The sequence below is a fragment of the Ranitomeya imitator genome, chromosome 9 (assembly GCF_032444005.1).
Source record: "Ranitomeya imitator isolate aRanImi1 chromosome 9, aRanImi1.pri, whole genome shotgun sequence".
In the NCBI taxonomy this organism is placed as follows: Eukaryota; Metazoa; Chordata; class Amphibia; order Anura; family Dendrobatidae; genus Ranitomeya; species Ranitomeya imitator.
The window spans coordinates 57,878,074-57,900,365 of record NC_091290.1 but is presented as its reverse complement, the minus strand read 5'-3'; the positions used below and the strand labels follow the sequence as shown (position 1 = coordinate 57,900,365).

The following is a 22,292-nucleotide window of genomic DNA, read 5'->3' as shown; positions in this document are numbered from 1 at the left end:
GGCTTGGAAATCTCCTCTATTTTAGGGCTGATTCTTATGTTGCTTGATGCTTCTCTCTAAAAAAAATTATTTTGTAAGGCTGCCTCTGTTCTTGGGAGCATAAGCAAATATTTTTCTTTATTGGTCACTTTCTTGCCATCCATCACATCACATTACATTTCTGGGATATGCAAATTGCCTCTTCAGAAATAGGTCTTGAACTCTATAGCGTCACGGTGAATAAGCCTCCTTACATTGACATGCCAGAGCCGCTATGTCACTCTCAACAAGGAATAAAAGAAAAAAACAAGGCGCCCCCAATGTGTCTCACTATATATGAAAGAATAAAATTCTTTTGCAGGAAATGTGCTCACCTATTGCAGTTGTGAACCAAGGTCACAACTCCCATAAAAGCAAAACCGTAGCAGCAGGTCCCCAAAAAAATCCAAAAGGATATTGAGGGTAAATTCTTCTGAGCTAGCTGCAATATCTGCTTTTCCTTTTTTTAGTAACATGTCTTGATTAAAATTATAAAAAACATGCTCCAATGCTCCTTGGGGTATTTTTGTGCTAAAAACTTATTTTTTAAAATCTCGGATTGAACCATTGCAGCTAAATCCGAGATTTTAAAAAATAAGTTTTTAGCACAAAAATACCCCAAGGAGTTGGTGAATAGAGCATTGGAGCATGTTTTTAAGAATTTTAATCAAGACATGTTACTAAAAAAAGGAAAAGCAGATATTGCAGCTAGCTCAGAAGAATTTACCTGTAGTTTTTTAACCACATTTAGCACAGACCACAAATTCATTAAAAAATCTATTAATGAGTTGTGGTCTATAGTGAGAGCGGATAATATTCTGGGAAAATTGGTGCCGCAACATCCTAAAATTATTTTTAGGAGAGCACCCAGTTTGAAAAATAAACTGGCACCCAGTAGACTATTTGATGAATGCAAAAAATTATCTGCTTCACAAAAACCAGGGATTTTCAAATGTTTTCATAAAAAATGTTTGTGCTGTGGTAATATAGCCCATACCAGTACAGCATTTAAACATTCTTCCTTCCCTCACCCCTTTCCAATCAGCTACCATTTCACTTGTACCACTTCTTATGTTATTTATATTATCACTTGTCCATGCAACAAGATATATGTTGGCAGGACAATACAACCTCTTCACCTCCACATGAATTCCCACCGACACAATATTAAAATAGGTTACCTAAAACATGGTCTTTCCAAACACTTCAGTATTTCACATAAGTGTAATCCTTCACTATTTCGTGTTCACCCTATTGATCACGTTCCTGTACATGTCTCTAATCGCATACAGTCACTTAATAAGAAAGAGCTTTTTTGGATATACACTTTGAATTCCCTTGAGCCTGAAGGGCTAAATGTAATGTCAGATATCCTTTGACTTAACAAATTCTTAACTGAAGTGTGGTGACAATCATTGAGCCTCTCTTCAATAACGATCTCGGATTCTAAGGGAGGGTTTTTTTTTTTTGGTTTTTTTTTTAAATATAATGTCAGATATATATACGTTGTTTTTTTTCAATATTAATTAATGTTTTTAGTTTATAAAAAGTAATGTGCAAAATAATTTTATGTTACGATTTATATCTTGCATTTTGTATTATAGTATAATGCGCCTCGGCGCCCCTCCCCTTCCTTTTGTCTTATGTATAAATACACCCTGTACCGTGCTATGTATTATATGCCCTGAAGAAGAGAGTAAGAAAGCTCTTGAAACGCGTAGGCTTCAATAAAAAACCTTAAATCTACCTCGTGAGCGCGGTCTTCAGTTTGCCTAAGACTACTACTCTCAACAAGGAGAAATGTTACCTCTTAGATTTCTGGGATAGACATCTTTCTTGCATTTTCAGGTCATTCTATGGACATAATTGCATATTCATCATTGTAGGATCTACTACAACGCTTGACCTGTCTTTGCCTGACCTGTCTTTGCCTCCAACTCAGATGTTGATATTTAGATTACTTACACAAGTAGGTACTGGAAAGGGTACAAAGGAAGCTTATTAAGAAAAACCCTTATAAAAAGTAATTTTTATTAAGTATACATAAAATTGGGCCAAACAAACAAGAAGGTGCAAAAGTGTATTAAGGGCTGAAGGTTAGCAGGGGCAGACTAGTGTGGTAGATACAGTCATAGTACTACACTAACCTGTCTAAAGAGGTGATGATAAGTGATACCTTTCAGTCTTGGCTTAGTTTGACTTGAGAGCTAAAGCCCAAGTCAATGACATATAAAAGTCGACAATAGCCCTACAGAGAAAACCTCACTTGAGGAAATATTAATGTATATGAAAGTTTCTAGGAGCCTTCAAAAACCACATATGGATATGGAGCATCCGCTAGGGCCAGGAGGAACTCGGGCCGGGTCCGACGGTTCTTCAGGGGGTTGTCACGGCACCAGTGACCCATTCTGTGGCCCTGGGCATCCAATAAAATTAATGAAATGAAGGAGAAATAAAGTCTATAGGGAGTTAGTTCGTGACGCCACCTGTGGTGTTCGGCAATGGATGGCCTACACTGCTTAAGAGGACCGCTGGGGCCGATGGTGACGCAGCTTGGATGGTTCTGCTCCCCACAGGTGGAGCGGGACCCTGGGACTACCGGCACAGTTGGTAATGGATCGTAGATTATGGGGTGCAGGAAATGATTGGAGGACATAAGGATTGCAGTTTCCTTTACCTTTACTTGTTAGTTGCAGGTGCAGTCTGGGGCACGGGTAACAGGAGATGATGGGGTCCGGGCAGCCTGGAAGCAACTTAGGATCCACCTAGCCAGGTGGGTCTGGAGGCCTTCCTTCTGCACTATTCCCTTGGGTCCTTGCTGCTTTAAGCTCTGCTCAAGTTCCTCTTCTGCGTGTTACTTCTAACCTGTATGGCAGACAGCATGAGCCTATCACGGGCACTGCCTTTTCACTGGCAGCCCCAGCTCTTGGTCTGCTGTGGTGCCTCCGGGTGTTCGGTGTGGCCAGGGAGAGTGCAGCTCCCTGCTCTCCGGATTCGGCTGTTGGGGCGTACAGCACCCATACAGCCAAGGACTCTGGCATTCTCTTTATCAGCACTCAGACTGACTAACCCCGTCTCCAGGCCAGAATTTATAGGGAAGCTCCCCTGAAACTGGGTGTTGGAGCTCCCCCTTCGGGTCTGGAGTAAGGAAGGTGTTGGATTCTGGTATTACCTGTTAAGAGGATCCCTCCTTGCTTCCAGGCATAACATCACCCCCTATCAGGGAGGCAATGCCACTGTGGCAACCGGACTCTTGGGGTGCCACAGATGGCAAACTAATGCATCTAATTGGGAGACCCAGTTAGATTGGTGACCTGGCCTATAAGGTAGGATGTGTGCTAGGGGTTTTGTTACACGCCGTGAGTACAACACTTACACCGGGAGCCGATGTGAAGAAGGGGTGCTCTAGCCCTGTCCACGGTTCTACTGCATACCTTCCTATTTGCGGATGTTGGCACCCTAAGATGGCGAGAGATGGTACCCCCGCTTGTGCGTCGGCTGTCCCTAGAATCCTATCATATACCCTCCTTCTCAGACTCATACATAGAAATAGAGGACCAGTTTAGGCCTATGGCTGCTGATGTCAGTCTTTGGGGCAATAAAACGGCCCACAATGTGTAGGAAACGTATTAAGAAGGGAAGTAATGGTTTGTAAGATGGAATTATATGGGAAATTCACATGCACACCCTGACATACATCGCCATGGGCCCCACATCACAAGAAAGATTGCAAAAAGATTCAGGTAAACATAATATCCAGAGGAAATCCTGCATAAGCGTTATACACAGAAAAGTCAAAACCAGTCCAAACAAATGCTAGACACTATACAGTAATGGAGCTGTATAAGGATAGATAGTAAATGATATAGCATAATCTCAGTACAGAGACTTGATAGCAAACATTGATAGAAAAGCATTGTCCAGATATAACGATCTGTTAGATAATCCTGCTCCTGCAATCTTGACTTGTTTCCCCCATGACTGGGTTCATCAGGAGATACAGATAGTTGAGCATAGTACCGGATCAATAACCTCGGAATGAGGCTGCTGCCATTACATGATATTTAGCTTAATTTAGAATTAAAGGATGTCCATGTATCTATTTTTGATGACCAATTCCGAGATAAGCCATCAATGTTATATTGACGGAGGCCCGACACCCCCACAGATGAGCTTTTATCAGCGCCAGTGTTGGTTTTTGATATAAGGTGGAGCTGAGCAGCACGGCACCGTTCCTTGTGTAGCAGCCGCTGCCAAGAACAGATCATTGGCTCGTACTCAAGATAATGGGAACTGATGAGCAGTTCTGGCAGCCTCCACTACACATTGGACACAGCAGGTACATAGATATTTAGTTCGGCTCTGTACAATCTTTACATCTGGTTACTGCTGGAGCTCAAAACAGCTGACTGGTGAGGGCACTAGTGGTCAGACCCATGCCAATCTGATATTCATGATCTATACTACAGACAGGTCATCAATATTAAATGCCCAGGGAACAAATTTAAGCTATATGCAATCATACGAAGTCTCCCAGAAGAGAAAAGTTTTTTTGCAGCCGGTCTTCAGCTCTGGCTAATAGAAGGACCCCCCAAGCCCCGATCAGTAATGTCTAGTGATAAGCGAGTGTACTCGTTGCTCGGGTTTTTTTTGAGTGGTCTCCGAGTATTTTTTACTGCTCAGAGATTACGTTTTCATCGCTGCAGCTGAATGATTTACAGCTACTAGCCAGCCTGATTACATGTGGGGATTACCTAGCAACCAGGCAACCCCCACATGTACTCAGCCTGGCTAGTAGCTGTAAATCATTCAGCTGCCGCGATGAAAACTAAATCTCCGAACACTAACAAATACTCGGAGACCACCCGAGCGTGCAGGGAAAACCCGAGCAACGAGTACATTCGCTCATCACTAGCAATGTCCTTTTACAATAATGACCATTCACTTCTGCACACTCTTATTAATGTCTATTAATGTTTTCATGGTTCAGTATACTCTTAGGCTTTCAGATGCAAGGGATATTTTTCTGCCATCGGAGTATAAAAACTGGAATATTTCACTTAAAAGGAATCTGACACCAGTTTTTTGCTTTGTTAACCATAGTCCAAAAACAGAGAAAAAGGTGGCACTCACCATCCGATAAAACATTCCTTTATTTAGTCCATGACACGGGTACAGCGGGAGAGGAGCGGATACTTTCTGTGGACGGCGGCCTTTTCGCACTGCTGTGCTTCAATGGATCCTTGCTTTATTAACCATGCCCATCACGTTTTTGAAAGTATGTAAATTGGTTCCTACAGCCCTTTTTTAGATGCCCATGCATACTCCCAAAACAGTGTTTTTATTTTATGTCCCGCGCTTCATAGAAATTTCAGAGTCTGATCCAATGGGCAAATGAAGATCGCGCTCTGCCCTGATACCTTCAAACGCCGCCTATTCTATGTGGATGGAAGTGGATGATTTCTCATGCAGCGTCCACGCGGTGCTCGAAGTCTCACGCCTGCGCAGTAGAATTGGAGACCTGAGCAGGTGAGCCTCACTATGCCGGTGATGTTGGAGAAGCCTGCGCATCACGTGAGCCCACTCTGCCGGTCTCTGGTCCCACTGCACTGGCGCCAGACTTCAAGCACCGTGTGGATGACACGTGCATCATCCGGTTCTATCCAGGTAGAATAGTTGTCGTTTGAAAGGAGTGGGGCGGTGCTGGGTCATTCTAGATCATCCCACCAGACCGGACCTTGCAATTTGTGTACATCGTGGGACATGCATAAAACGCTTTTCTTTTTGTGGGGGAGGGTGGGGGGCATGCAGGGGCCCTATGGTGACATAAAGGGGTGGTAAGAATATTGTTTTCCACCTTGTTTTAAAGGTGATTTGCAGAGTTTAAAAGACAAAACACTGGTGACTGCTGCCCTTCCAAGCTAATGTCTTATTATATTTTTATATGATCAGTTATCGAAGACTTTTTGCCCTGAGATTAATTAAAGCAAAATTCCCAATAGTTTTGTATGGTTTATTCTGACCTCCAATCAGGTATCTAGGCACATTGCTAGGAAATACCGTAACTATTATTTTGTATAAATGGATATTTCCATGCTTTGCTCTTCTAAGGTTAACATACTTTTGTGCTTATCAATATATTTTACTTGTGATATGGGGGGGAGTAATGAAGTGGATAGTGTGCACTACAGGAAAGTAATATTCACACCAGGTGTAATTTTACAAGATCCAATGGAGAACATTAATCAGAGAGAACCGGTATGAGAGGATCGATCGCTCAGCTCTCTGACATACTGTAGGAGCTTGTATTCCCCTTTAAATACCAGTCCTAGCTTTTTGGGTGGTCTCTGCTCTATGCTTTTCCTCTGTATTCTGTAAGTTTATTAATAAATTGAGAACCTTTCCCTTTCAGTACGGTGTATGCTGTCAGAATGCCATGTGGTGTCCTAATGACAATATGAAAGGCAGCCCCCACGTCAGCTTGTACATTTCCAGGAGGAATAACTGAGGAATACATATTTACTAAAACCAACAAGCCAGTTTAATGTTTCCCTCTATGAAAAAATACCTTAACTGCAAATTTTGTTTGCGCTTTCTTCCTGAACATTCTCCAACATTAAGTACTTTTGCAACTTTAACTGTCCAATAATCCAGAATATTTGATAATCTGGAAAATCCAGCAACTAACTAGATCAATTATGCCAGATTAAAGAAATTTAAAGGGAATCCGTTACCACCAGGTTTTTGCTCCACATCAGAGGGCAGTATATAATGTAAGAACAGAGATCCTTATCTACTATATAAAGCTGAATGTGTGTGTGTGTGTGTGTGTGTGTATGTCCGGGATTGGCATCTGCACCGTTCCAATTCACCAAACAATTTTGCCCCTATCTACATAATGGGGAAAAAAGTGAAAGGAAAAGTGTTGGAGGCGTCGCAGCTACAGCAACAAAATTTTGCACAGTCACACGTCTGGACCCCGAGAGCGTCATAGGCTATGTTGTGAGGTGAAATTTTAACTCCGCGCTTTCCAATTCACCAAACTATTTTTCCCCTATCTACATAATGGGGAAAAAATGAAAGGAAAAGTATAGGAGGCAAATTGACAGCTGCCAGATGTGAACAAGGGGGACTTAAAGAGTGAGAGCGATGGCGCCAAAGAGTATAATACCGTACAGTTGCTAAGGTGGGGCCCCAACATGGGATACTCACCACACACGGGGATATGAACACACACACAAAATGCGCCACACACTACCACGTGCTTGAACACATTACCCTCAGCACACATTTCACCACACATACACCAACCTCGCCACATAAAAGTCGAAACACAAAAGTCGCCGCTCAAAACTCGCCACATGCAAAAACTAGTCTCTTGCAAAACTCGCCACAAGTGCAAAACTCACCTCATGGAAAACTCTCCACATGCAAAACTTGAACACGCGGAAAAATTGCCACATGCACAAAAGTTGCAACACATGCAAAAGTTGCCTCACACAAAACTTGCACATACTCAAAAGGCACCACACATAAAACTCGCCACGCGCAAAACTCACCATGCGCAAAACTTGCTGCACACAACTTGCTACACTAACCTGTCACATGCAACTCAACACACAAAAAGTTGCTACATGCATGTTGCCACACAAAACTCATCTCCCAAAAGTCGCTACATGCATGTCGCCACACACAACTCAACACACACAACTTGACAAACGAAACTCGCCCTAAAACACACACAAGTCTGGTATTATCCTTCAAAAATAAAAATCTGATTAATAAGCAGACAAACTACAACAAATGTACCATATAGGAAATACGGCAGCTGTCAGTCACATGACCTGTCTATTATGTGTATGTGTGAGCTAATATATACTGCCAGGGGGAGGGCTTCCTGTTGGCTGGGGATTTATCAGGCTGCCAATTTAGCTTACAAATACTGAGGTAAAAATACTGAGCAAATAACGTGTGAATTAGGTCTAATACAGGAGATCACACAGGTATATACTATATACAGGGGAGATGACACACAGATATATACTATATACAGGGGAGATGACACAGGTACCGTGTTTCCCCGAAAGTAAGACAGTGTCTTACATTCTTTTACCACTCAAAAGTCCCACTACGTCTTACTTTCGGGGTATGTCTTACATTGGAAAAAAAAAAACGCTGCGTTTTTTTTTCCAACGTACAGTTTACTACCGTACTAGTGTTGAGAGATACCGTCCGATACTTGAAAGTATCGGTATCGGATAGTATCGGCCGATACCCGAAAAATATCGGATATCGCCGATACCGATACCAATACAAGTCAATGGGACACAAGTATCGGAAGGTATCCCTGGATGGTTCCCAGTATCTGAAGGAGAGGAAACTCTCCTTCAGGCCCTGCGATCCATATTTAAGTGTAAAATAAAGAATTAAAATAAAAAATATCGCTATACTTACCCTCTGACGCGCCCTGGTACTAACCGGGAACCTTCATTCCTTCGAATCAGCGCTTCCAGGACCTGCGGTGACGTCGCGGCTTGTGATTGGTCGCGCGACCGCCCATGTGACCGCTCGCACGACCAATCAGAAGCCGTGACGTCACCGCGACATCACTGCAGGTCCTGGAAGCGCTGATTCGAAGGAAGGAAGGTTCCCGGTTAGTACCAGGGCGCGTCAGAGGGTAAGTATAGCGACATTTTTTATTTTAATTCTTTATTTTACAATTAAATATGGATCGCAGGGCCTGAAGGAGAGTTACCCCTAAGCCGACCCCCCCTAATTTTGCCACAAAAAAACTGGGAAAACTTATTGACTCGAGTATAAGCCTAGGGTAGAAAATGCAGCAGCTACCGGTGAATTTCAAAAATAAAAATAGATGCTCCATACCGTTCATTATTGCCCCATAGATGCTCCATATACAACTGTGCTATATAGAATGCTCTGCACCGTTGATTATGGCCCCATAGATGCTCCTTATAATGTTGTGCCATATATGCTCTGCACCTTTGATTATGGCCCCATAAATGCTCCTTATAATGCTGTGCCCCATATATGCTCTGCACCTTTATGGCCCCATAGGTGCTCCTTATAATGCTGTGCCCCATATATGCTCTGCACCTTTATGGCCCCATAGATGCTCCTTATAATGCTGTGCCCCATATATGCTCTGCACCTTTATAGCCCCATAGATGCTCCTTATAATGCTGTGCCCCATATATGCTCTGCACCTTTATGGCCCCATAGATGCTCCTTATAATGCTGTGCCATATATGCTCTGTACCTTTATGGCCCCATAGATGCTCCTTATAATGCTGTGCCCCATATATACTCTGCACCTTTATGGCCCCATAGATGCTCCTTATAATGCTGTGCCATATATGCTCTGTACCTTTATGGCCCCATAGGTGCTCCTTATAATGCTGTGCCCCTTATATGCTCTGCACCTTTATGGCCCCATAGGTGCTCCTTATAATGCTGTGCCCCATATATGCTCTGCACCTTTATGGCCCCATAGGTGCTCCTTATAATGCTGTGCCCCATATATGCTCTGCACCTTTATGGCCCCATAGATGCTCCTTATAATGCTGTGCCCCATATATGCTCTGCACCTTTATGGCCCCATAGATGCTCCTTATAATGCTGTGCCCCTTATATGCTCTGCACCTTTATGGCCCTATAGATGCTCCTTATAATGCTGTGCCCCATATATGCTCTGCACCTTTATGGCCCCATAGGTGCTCCTTATAATGCTGTGCCCCATATATGCTCTGCACCTTTATAGCCCCATAGATGCTCCTTATAATGCTGTGCCATATATGCTCTGTACCTTTATGGCCCCATAGGTGCTCCTTATAATGCTGTGCCCCTTATATGCTCTGCACCTTTATGGCCCCATAGGTGCTCCTTATAATGCTGTGCCCCATATATGCTCTGCACCTTTATGGCCCCATAGATGCTCCTTATAATGCTGTGCCCCTTATATGCTCTGCACCTTTATGGCCCCATAGGTGCTCCTTATAATGCTGTGCCCCATATATGCTCTGCACCTTTATGGCCCCATAGATGCTCCTTATAATGCTGTGCCCCATATATGCTCTGCACCTTTTATGGCCCCATAGGTGCTCCTTATAATGCTGTGCCCCATATATGCTCTGCACCTTTATGGCCCCATAGGTGCTCCTTATAATGCTGTGCCCCTTATATGCTCTGCACCTTTATGGCCCCATAGATGCTCCTTATAATGCTGTGCCCCATATATGCTCTGCACCTTTTATGGCCCCATAGGTGCTCCTTATAATGCTGTGCCCCATATATGCTCTGCACCTTTATGGCCCCATAGGTGCTCCTTATAATGCTGTGCCCCATATATGCTCTGCACCTTTATGGCCCCATAGGTGCTCCTTATAATGCTGTGCCCCATTTATGCTCTGCACCTTTATGGCCCCATAGGTGCTCCTTATAATGCTGTGCCCCATATATGCTCTGCACCTTTCATTATGGCCCCATAGGTGCTCCTTAGAATGCTGTGCCCCATATATGCTCTGCACCTTTATGGCCCCATAGGTGCTCCTTAGAATGCTGCTGGTGCTGCCATAAAAAAAAAAAATCACATACTCACCTCTCTTCTCAGGACGCCGGCGCTTTCAATAATTACCTGCTCCTCGTGCGGCTCCGTCTCCAGCACTGACGCTCAGCAGAGGGCGCGCACTGACTACGTCACAGCGCCCTCTAACCTGAGCGTCACTGCTAGAGGACGCTGCAGACGGAGCCGGAGCGAGGAGCAGGTAATTATAGCGCTGCGCTCCCCTTACCTGCTGCGGCGCGGTCCCTGCAGTCCCTGGCTTCTCCGCCGCTGCAGCTTCTTCCTGTAATTGAGCGGTCACATGGCACCGATCATTACAGAAATGAATATGCGGCTCCTCCCCTATGGGGGTGGAGCTGCCTATTCATTTCTGTAATGAGCGGTGCCATGTGACCGCTCAGTACAGGAAGAATCTGCAGCGCCGGAGAAGCAAGGGACTGCAGGGACCGCGCTGGGAGCAGGTAAGTATGATTACACAGCCCCCGCTCCCCCTCCCCTGCTGACACCCGGGTATATGACTCGAGTATAAGCCGAGAGGGAGACTTTCAGCCCAAAAAAATGGGCTGAAAATCTCGGCTTATACTCGAGTATATACGGTATATATATAATATGGGCTGAAAGTGCACACTCCCAGCTGCAATATGATAGTTTCCACATCCAAATCGGAGAAAGGGTTTAGGAATCATAGCTCTGTAATGCATAGCGTCCTCTTTTTCAAGGGACCAAAAGTAATTGGACAATGGACTCTAAGGGCTGCAATTAACTCTGAAGGCGTCTCCCTCGTTAACCTGTAATCAATGAAGTAGTTAAAAGGTCAGGGGTGGATTCCAGGTGTGTGGTTTTGCATTTGGAAGCTGTTGCTGTGAGCAGACAACATGCGGTCAAAGGAACTCTCAATTGAGGTGAAGCAGAACATCCTGAGGCTGAAAAAAAAGAAAAAATCCATCAGAGAGATAGCAGACATGCTTGGAGTAGCAAAATCAACAGTTGGGTACATTCTGAGAAAAAAGGAATTGACTGGTGAGCTTGGGAACTCAAAAAGGCCTGGGCGTCCACGGATGACAACAGTGGTGGATGATCGCCGCATACTTAATTTGGTGAAGAAGAACCCGTTCACAACATCATCTGAAGTCCAGAACACTCTCAGTGAAGTAGGTGTATCTGTCTCTAAGTCAACAGTAAAGAGAAGACTCCATGAAAGTAAATACAAAGGGTTCACATCTAGATGCAAACCATTCATCAATACCAAAAATAGACAGGCCAGAGTTAAATTTGCAGAAAAACACCTCAAGAAGCCAGCTCAGTTCTGGAAAAGTATTCTATGGACAGATGAGACAAAGATCAACCTGTACCAGAATGATGGGAAGAAAAAAGTTTGGAGAAGAAAGGGAACGGCACATGATCCAAGGCACACCACATCTTCTGTAAAACATGGTGGAGGCAACGTGATGGCATGGGCATGCATGGCTTTCAATGGCACTGGGTCACTTGTGTTTATTGATGACATAAGAGCAGACAAGAGTAGCCGGATGAATTCTGAAGTGTACCGGGATATACTTTCAGCCCAGATTCAGCCAAATGCTGCAAAGTTGATTGGACGGCGCTTCATAGTACAGATGGACAATGACCCCAAGCATACAGCCAAAGCTACCCAGGAGTTCATGGGTGCCAAAAAGTGGAACATTCTGCAATGGCCAAGTCAATCTCCAGATCTAAACCCAATTGAGCATGCATTTCACTTGCTCAAATCCAGACTTAAGACGGAAAGACCCACAAACAAGCAAGACCTGAAGGCTGCGGCTGTAAAGGCCTGGCAAAGCATTAAGAAGGAGGAAACCCAGCGTTTGGTGATGTCCATGGGTTCCAGACTTAAGGCAGTGATTGCCTCCAAAGGATTTGCAACAAAATATTGAAAATAAAAATATTTTGTTTGGGTTATGTTTATTTGTCCAATTACTTTTGACCTCCTAAAATGTGGAGTGTTTGTAAAGAAATGTGTACAATTCCTACATTTTCTATCAGATATTTTTGTTCAACCCTTCAAATTAAATGTTACAATCTGCACTTGAATTCTGTTGTAGAGGTTTCATTTCAAATCCAATGTGGTGGCATGCAGAGCCCAACTCGCGAAAATTGTGTCACTGTCCAAATATTTCTGGCCCTAACTGTATATGCTATATATAGAAGATGACATGCCGGTATATACTATATACAGGAGGAGATGACACACAGATATATACTATATACAGGGGAGATGACACACAGGTATATACTATATACAGGAGGAGATGACATACAGGTATATACTATATATAGAAGGAGATGACATTCAGGTATATACTATATATAGGGGAGATGACACACAGCAGGTATATACTATATACAGGGGAGATGACATACAGGTATATACTATATACAGGAGATGACATACAGATGTATACTATATATAAGGGAGATGACAAACATGTATATACTGAGGTGAAAATGAGAGGTGTGAGTGCAAAATGAGAGGAGTGAGGAAAAATAGTGGAGTGATCGGAAAATGACAGATGTGAGGTTGAAATGACAAGTGTTAGGGGGGAATGAGAGGAGTGAGGGAGAAAATGAGAGATGTGAGGGGGAAAATGAAAGATGTGATTGGGAAAATGAGAGGCGTGATGGGAAAATAAGAGAAGTGAGGTGCTATAACCACAGATATTTACTATGCCCAGGCAACGCCGGGATCTTCAGCTAGTTTTTTTTTATAAAATAAGTTTTCTCTGCTGCAGATCTAGCAGTTCTCTGAATGTTGAGCTCTGTATAACCCCACCCCCAACACTGATTGGCAGATTTCTGCCTATGCATAGTGTACACACCAATCAGTGGTGGGGGCGGGGTTATGCAAGGCTCATTAATATGGAGGACTACCTGGCAGCAGGTTTACCAGGCCTCTAGTGATTTCCTGCTGATTTTAAAACTGATTTTTTTTTTCTGTAGTAAAAACTACAGCAAACAGCCCAGTAAGTGACACATCATTGGAATCAGGGTCTCTATCTCTACATTGCTTGTCTCAGATTAGGTAGCAAAAACTTGGGTGAGAGATTCCCTTTAACAGGTGTAACCAAGGGGATAGATGTGTTTCAGTGTGTTGTGATCCAACTGATAAAAAGTCATCTTTATCCCATACATAAATGGCTGATAACAGAGAACTGTTCAGCAAATAATAAATATATACAATTCTCCACAGTTGAAACTAATTATAATTATTTAATTTTAGGATTCTCACCGCTTCGGACAAAACATCAGACAAGCAATGCTGGAAATTATGGGATTATTCAACATCACTACAAACAACTGTAATAAAGGAAAGAAGTAAAACCTCCAAGGTCGCAGATGAGAGCAGAAAATATATATATTAAAAGAAAAAAAACTTCCTGGCCCCTTTCCTAGTTTTAAAATGCTTCTACTACAACAGTCCTGACAGAACAAAGTTTGTAGTTGCTGCTTTTAGTGACTGCAGACAGATCTGGGCCCCATCACCTTCTGCTGGTTTAATAGTTATTTTTATACGTTTTTATGTTTCACGGTCTGCGGAACAGGTGTGCGTTTTATTTCAGTTGCTGCTGGAACGTCATTCATAAATGTTACAAGGGCTTGTCACGTCTCGGAGGCGTACACCACGCTGTGCAGCCTCCTATTTTATTTTTTTTGTCATTGAACTATTATTTTTTTTTTTTCTGTTGGGGGACATTTTTCCTATGGTATCCTAATCATCTTCCCAACATAGGTGTATTTTGCCAATCAGTAACGCTCAGGAGGGTTGTTCTCTGCAGACTTCATCTGTAAACCTACCGCCAGTCCCGATGTTGGGAGGGATGTCCTAAGGGTTGGGTCTTTGATAATTTACATGTAAAATGGGCATTCCTGGTCCATTTCTGGGGTGTTTCTAGACACTGTAACTTCAGATTCCAGCGTTGGTATATATGCATCTGCGTCCAAATGCTTGATCTCGTATGCTAATTGTTGTACTGTAGGTCTCACAGTAACGAGTCAATAGACCATTTTGCTTCCTGATCTGTAGGCAGTGCTGACATTTACACGGAGTGAATGTAGTATTGGAGGGAGTCCTGATCGAAGAAAATGTATTTCTACTAGAAGATACTGTAACAAACTTAACCTAGTACTTGAAGAATATACAGGCTTATTTTCTGTTCTATGTGAATCTGCATTTTTTTTTTTCAGTGGGATCATATTAACACTTAATTACTGGTATGAAACCAAGAATGACACTAATAAAGGTTTAATATTGAGGTGGGTAAGTTGATGAAAAATAAAATGGCTTCAATAGCATAGTTCTAGCTAAGCGTTCCTTCACTTGGGGCAAAGATTCAGTTCCCTAGACCTGTAGCTGTGTGCGTTTTTTCCGCACCCCTGGCATCTAGGGTACATGCCCCGCGACCACCTCTTTATTTGAAGCCCACTTTTCTGCATCATCATGGGACATATCGTTCTAGCCTTGTCCCAATACTACACATAGCAACACCAATACCTAGAGTTTCCAGTACTGGCAATGTGCTATGTACAGTGTCCGTGTTCAGCCATTTCTTAAAACATTATTTCTTTTGTAGATTTAAATATTAATAAAGCCACCACCTTGTTCTTGAGTTTCGGACTGATCTTGAGACTTTGAAATGTACTTTAAAGGGGCTGTCCAGTTTAGAAACCCAATTTTTATATAACCCATTATGGTATACTGAGCTAATGGAGGATTCTTGTGTCATGTTCGGGTAGAAGTTGAAAGGGATGGTTATTACTATAAGGGGTGCATGGGTTGCAGTAGCCCCCAGGACCAAAAGGTAATATTAACCAATACAAGACCAAAACTATTTTAGACCTGTGGTAATTGGGGGCCCTGTTGGAAGATTATGATCCCCTATGCAAAAATCTCCAAGTTACACCACTGTTGAGAGTAATTACACAGATGACCCATGAATTATTGGGCACTCTGTAATGCTAAATCACATACTTGTGGCCCTGCAGGAAAATGAAACAGTTATATCCAGTGTTCTCCAAAATATTGTTTAATCATCTTATAGTCATGGGCATGGCACCCTTCTAAGAAGTAGCGAGCATTCAACGTAGAGAACCCCCTTTAATGCTCCACAATGGCTTTTGGGTTTACTCCTGGATCTAGCACTTGGTGATGTGAGATTTCCCTAAAAGATTTTCTCTCCACCTCCCAATTTTCCCAGACTTCTTTAATTTCAAAGTTACAATGGAAGAAGAGGCAATAAGGTTTTTGAGATCAACACTTTGCCAAAGCCAATCATAATTGTCCGAAATTTTTTATCTCCGTCACTTTGGGAGACACAGGAACCACGGCTTAGTCTAAAGCTACTTGGAGGCAGTAGACGAACTCATGGTTCCTGTGTCCCCCAACGAAGATTACGAGAGAGATTTTATGGTATCAAAAAACTTAATTAACATATCAGACCTGTCAGAATTTTGAGTGGTGCTTTCCTCCATTTAATAACGTTGTGCTCAAACAAATGTCATTGAAATGTGGCCTTCAGTTCCAAAGGAAAACTGCGCTCAGTTGAGCAATTCTGCCCCTCAGTATGACATGTCAAAACTTCTAAAAGTGGAGTTACCCCATAGATAAACATTTTAGAGGGCGGTTGGTTACTGCATACACTTTATAGATTACATGTAGCATATTTTTAAGTTTCCCCTTGGGGCGTCCTAAGGCAGGCGGAAATGTATCATTTACCGCCATGCAGGAAAGCTGAAGCTCTTGGTCGTTATGAGATGGTTTACTATTTTTAATATTGTTGTAATGGCTTTGACAAATTTAAGGGTAGACACTTACAACTTTTTAAGAGCTTCAAATTGGATTAATGAAGACTGGCTGAAACCCAGTGCAAAGATAAAATAGAATTACCGTACATTTTAATAAATGGCTGAACATTGACGTTCTACTACTTCATAGTTATCGTCCAAGAACATATGCATGGGGCTCTAGAATAACAGATCCAGGAGTAGAGAGAGACTTCTACCTTGGGTGTAAGGACAACTGGACCAGTTTTGTTTTTCTCTAAAATGTTTCATTTTGCTAGAGATGAATCGTATCCATGTGTCTTGAAGATTTAGTTTCTGCCGTTGGGCATTAGATTCCCTTTCCTATCTCTTGTTGGACAATGGAGAGCGTATAACGTTCCAGTGCCTTATGTGTACAAGCTGTGTTGGGCGTAAGAGATGAATTCATGACGTGTATAAGAATATCCTAGATCTAGAACATATAGTATATACCATGTTTACTGCCAGTGGGATTCTAGACTAACAGGTTAAGTAGAAGTAGTGACTCCATGTGCCTCGTTCTCCACATATCACCGATGGTCACGTTACGTGTCTTGAGACCGGTGTTCATACATTGTACACAGAAGCTATCTCATAAAAATGCTGACATTTTATAGGAAAAGTACCACTTATGTTAGATATTGAATGTATTTATAATACACAGTGGTTCGGCTATATTTTACCAATGGTGACAGATTTTACACATTGACTACAGAACAGATTGATTATCCAGATTAATCAGAGACAGCGGGGGAAACTTCTCAAGACTTGTGCAAAAACCTGATTTGTCCACTTTTCTTTTGCACCTGTTTTGACCGATCTTTGCTTTGATGTTTTCTAGGTTGTTTTTTGTTGCCTTTTTTCATTTGAAAAAGTTGAATGTTTATGATAAAAATGAGCATTTTCCACTTTTGAAGGTGCACTTCCTGTTAAATAAATGAATGTACATTTCGAGCAATGCCTTCACAGTAAATCCCAGCCTTTCAACGCATTTTCAAGGATTAAGAGTACTTTTTTTGTTTTTTGTTTTTACAGAAATATCGTCACTTGTGTCCATAGGCTTGTAGTTAAACACTGTTCAAGCGAATGGGGCTGAGCTCCAGACATATCCCATGGACACATGTGATGTCATTCCTAGAAAAATATTGAGGACCCTATTTAATTTTATTCATCATTAAGGATTTTTATTTCTTTTCCAGCAATAGACATTTTCATAAATTTCTCTTTTTGAAATATCCGATTAAATAAAAGGAGCAGGGATTGGGAATTGCCTCATGTGACTGCTGAAAAGCTGCTGTGGGATGAGCGTATTAATCATTTGAGACAGATTGGTTGCATTGGATACTTTTCTTCTAGGTTCTAGTAAAACTTTGTCCATCAGGAATCTCTAATAATTCGGCCTAGTGCATGTGTTTTCTATGCAGAGAGGGAGGGATTAGGTTTATGCTAGAGGTGCCGGTTTTGTAGGAGAGCAGAAACTTGGCCATTGAAATTCATCATGTCTGATCTTTCTTTCCTGTCATCTTAGGGCTCATGCACACTACCGAATGGAGACGGTGAAGAAACTTATTTTTTTATCTCCTTCATCTTACCAGACTGGTTTTGTCGGATGTTGATAAAATGGCCATGTGAACCCATACTAAGGGAAAGATTCAGTTAGGTCCTCATACACCTTAGATGGTTGACCAAACTTGGTGGGTTCAGTTGATTCTTCTCTCATCGGAATGGGTCCTTATCAGTTAATCTGACAAATCTGGTTGTCAGACTGAGTATTCCTACTGATCAGTCTGACTCCGATTACGTGGGTTTGTGCTACATTGACCGTAAAGCCCCTCATTCACATTAGATAACTGTCGAATGAATGATGGTTAATCTGATCATTTGGCCGATCATCTTTCTCACCCAACTATCTCATACCAAGCATCATTTGTTCTTCTGAGTGTTCCTGTGCTCTTTATGTGAAAGAGTCATTGCTAGACATCTCTGGCGGTGGCTTATCTCGGAGTAAACCAAAAGGATCGTCAGTCTGACATCTGCAACAATCCTCTGCCCAGGGTGCCCATATACATTAGACTGTTGGCCAAAATCATTGATTTCGGCTGCTTCAGCCAATGGATAGTCTAATATGTACGGGGATGGCTGAAGGAAAAACTGACAGCACTTAACACTTTTCTTATTTCATGTTAAAAAGTGTCTTAAAAAGGCTGGCTGAGAATTGAGGGGAAAAAATGTACTTTTTTCTGCATTCAGGCAACCATTTTAAAATGGCACCAATCATTTGTCACTTCACATGGTAACAAAGAGTGGAATTAATAAGAATAATGCGTCATGTCAGAAAACTAGTCTATATCACAATATGCCCTCCATCGGGAATCCTTGCTCCTCACTTGGTAAAGTTCTTACGGTAAATGCATCCTGACAGGCTCCAGTGGTGACACCGCGGCAATGGCGGAATTTCTGGCGCAGCGGCAGGTGAGTAATGTTCAGTTTGTTCTGGTTACCCTAGGATAGCCTCTTCCTTAAAAATATAATTCTTGCAAATCTCCTTTGAATGATGACCAAACACTCCGGTTACTGCCTTCAAACTATCCCCAAAAAGATGTCAGGAGAAAGAAACAACGGGCATTTTGAGTTTCACATGCATACTCTGGAGTCAGGAGATAAAGATGTCGGATAAACGAGTGTTGGGCCAACGATTATTGAAGGTTGATTGGCACTTTAAAGAGTAACCTAATACGTCATTTATACACGTGAAAATAAGGAACTTTGTAATATATCTTATCAGATAAATCTGCTTATTTCTCTTCCTGGACTGATCATTCTCAAAATTCTCAATTCGCAGGTATAATCTGTGTTCAGGCAATGTAGCCTTCCCCATTACTGAGAGAGATGACAGTTGGTGCTGATAAAGTTCTATGGAGAACCGTAACTGACGTCTCGGGAGTGTCTAGCTCCTCCCTCCATGGAATTTTATAAGCACCAACTGTCATTTCGTATCTTAGTAATGGGAAAATAAGCAGATTAATCTTAGAAGATATATTACAAAGTTTCTAATTTTCATGTGTACGATTGATTCATGACGGTTATTCTTTGTCTATCTATGCCATGCTTTATCTTGACTTCAATAGATAAATCTCTACAAGTGAATTTTCAAGTGGTCTTGCAGATTTGATACAGTATTTTTATGAACGGAGTAATAAACTATTTAGGGGGATTTGCACCTTGACACCTATAGGCAGTCTGTTTTGAGGTTTTTAACCTACCCACCCACTAACCACGCTAGGTAGGTGACCTAAAAACAAAATGGAAACTGAATGTTGAATTTCATGTCACTAGAATAGCGAAGAACATCAGCTTTAATATTGTTCCACACCTTGCAAAACCAGGCAACAAATGATAAAGATCTGGAACGCCGAAAATGTCAGCCAAGATAAAAAGAGAGGGATCTGGATAGGCTATACCTAGAGGATATGTAATCACAGCACCACATAAATAAATATTCCAATTGATTGTATTTGCTATTCTCCCAGCCAAATAGGTATGTTTCAATGTTGTCATTTTCCAAGCAGTGGTTGAGTAATCAAATATCTTCTGACAAATTCCCTTTTAATATAAAAAAAAATGGTTTGAGAAAGTCTTTTTCCCCAGACATAGTGCCACTCTTGACTGTTGGCTGTGCCTGGTATTGCAGCTCATCCAGATTCTCATGACTGTTTCTGACCTGTAATACCAGGCACAGCCTATCAGCAAGGGTGGTGCAGTTTTTTTTTTTTTTTATTTTAGGCATCCTCCTCTACCAAATCAATTGAGGAAATGGGAAATAGACTAAAAGATCGATTTTAATTTTCTGTACATAATCGCTAGTGGAAAATTGTAATAAAATTCTGGTGTCTCACAAGAGTATCGCTGCTACCTTGAAGAGGCTGTATTAAATGTGCACTATTTATGTAAACTGTTGACCAACTGGTGTTAAATTAGATTATTTAGGCTGTTCCTTAATATTGTGAATTCTGAGGAAATTTGGGATTAAAACTTTCATCAGCAGACAATGGAAATCTGTTGGAAAAACTTAAAAAAAAAAAAATTGAAGGTCATTTTCTGAAGGAAACTTGTATTAGTTTTTAATTTGAAGTCATTAAATAATATTAAAGATTGAGTATCTTTTTTTTTTTTTTTTTTTTTGTGCCGTTAAAGAACCACTTGCATGTATATACAATGTGTTCCGTTGGGTGTAAAATCTTAGAATGGCAAAGTTGTTGGATTTAGACTGTCATTAATAAAAACATTAATTTAAAATGTTATTTTTTTTTTGTAAGTTCTTTAGTTATGGATTTATATATTGCTCCAAAAAAAAAAGTGAAAACCTGCATATTGCAGAATAATCACAAGTCAAGTTAAACTTCAAGGACGTCATTCTGTCCAGTTCGGACCCAGAAGCGATTGTCAATTTCACTGGCTTTTGATGCAAATGAAACTGACAACATGCGCACAACAGAGGCAACGGCCAGAGAACACGCAAATGCAGTGGCTGCAGCTGGTGGCTACAAACAATAACTCTCTCCCCATCAGAGAAGCAGCCAGGGTTTTGGTTCAGGGGGACGAAACTTCTGAGTGGACCCCTAACCAGGTAACCTTGATTACAACTGGGTGACGCACCCTAATAGTGGAGGAGAACCTCAGCAGATGACCGCGCTGTTACTGAAGATAATCTCTATATAACGACCAACATGGATACTACCGCCATATGGTCAGTGGTAGATACCAGCCCTACAGAACATATAACAGATCACTGCACAGTTACAGATAATGACTTACTGCTGACGTTCTTTCTGATGGAATCGTTCATTTTTCCCGTCTTTTCATTTGGCCCAGACCGACACAACTTCTTCCACCCAGGACTCGTCTGTAGAGAATACAACAAAGACACATTTCGCATCTCATATTTTCAGCCATCACCATCTATTCCCAACCTCTACAAACTCCTCATCCTGCTGATACCCCAATGCTGCTGCCATATGTGTCCCTATTAATGCCCCTGCTGTGTGGTACTGTGTGCCCTTTAAATTCTAAAGCAACTCTCTAGAATATAGTAATGCCGGGTGCCCACATTTTGTCCCCTAGAAAGTAGTAATGCCCTTTATGTGCCCCTTTGACAATCACCATAACCTGAGTTCCCCTATAACAATAAGTGCCCACTTTACATTTAATAATGCCCCCCCCCCCCCCCCTGTACAGCTCCCCTATACACAGGATGATGCTCTTATACACAGTATAATGCCCCCTCATTGTATATATACTGAACCCTTAGTATCCCCCAGACTGTTTGATGGCCCCCTCACTGTAATCTCCACACTGTATGATGGCCAACTAGATAGCCTCCATATAGTATAAAGCACCATATGGACCTCAGTATAGTATAATGCACCCCCAGGCAGGCTGAGACTCTGATATAATGCAGCCCCCCATAGGTAGACTTTAATAGAATACACCCCCAGGCACACTCGAATATAATGCACCCCCCAGGCAGACTTTGATATAATGCAGCCTCCCATAGGCAGACTTTAATATAATGCACCCCCCAGGCAGACTCTAATATAAGACAGCCCACATAGTATCTATAGTATGATGCACCTCCATAAAAAAAATCCAATACTCGCCTCTCTTCATCCTGGTTCCTGCGCTGCTCCGAGCTCCCGCTCATCTCGTGACAGCAGGCGCCGGGTAGTGACATCATCGTGCCCGCTGTCAGTGTCTGTGTCAGACGCTGAGAGGGGGATGATGGGAGAGGGAGCACAATGCTCCCTCTCATCAATGCGGTCCACTGTATCGGCATCTAGCCGTTACAGCTGAACCTGTGATG

At 42.1% G+C, this 22,292-nt stretch overlaps 1 protein-coding gene across 3 annotated transcripts in view; it reads left to right on the top strand.

Moving 5' to 3' along the window:
* CPT1A (carnitine palmitoyltransferase 1A) overlaps positions 1-22,292 on the top strand; it is a 189,432-nt gene that overhangs the window by 52,888 nt on the left and 114,252 nt on the right. Inside the window, exon 19 of one of the 3 annotated variants that reach the window (XM_069740459.1) lies at positions 13,854-17,386. The exons of 1 other annotated variant lie outside the window; for it this stretch is intronic. In XM_069740459.1, the coding sequence (XP_069596560.1) occupies positions 13,854-13,952 (99 nt within the window). In that variant the 3' untranslated portion in view covers positions 13,953-17,386. Of the gene's footprint in view, positions 1-13,853; positions 17,387-22,292 lie in introns of those variants that run through there. One more of the 3 variants, XM_069740461.1, reaches the window with a different exon arrangement.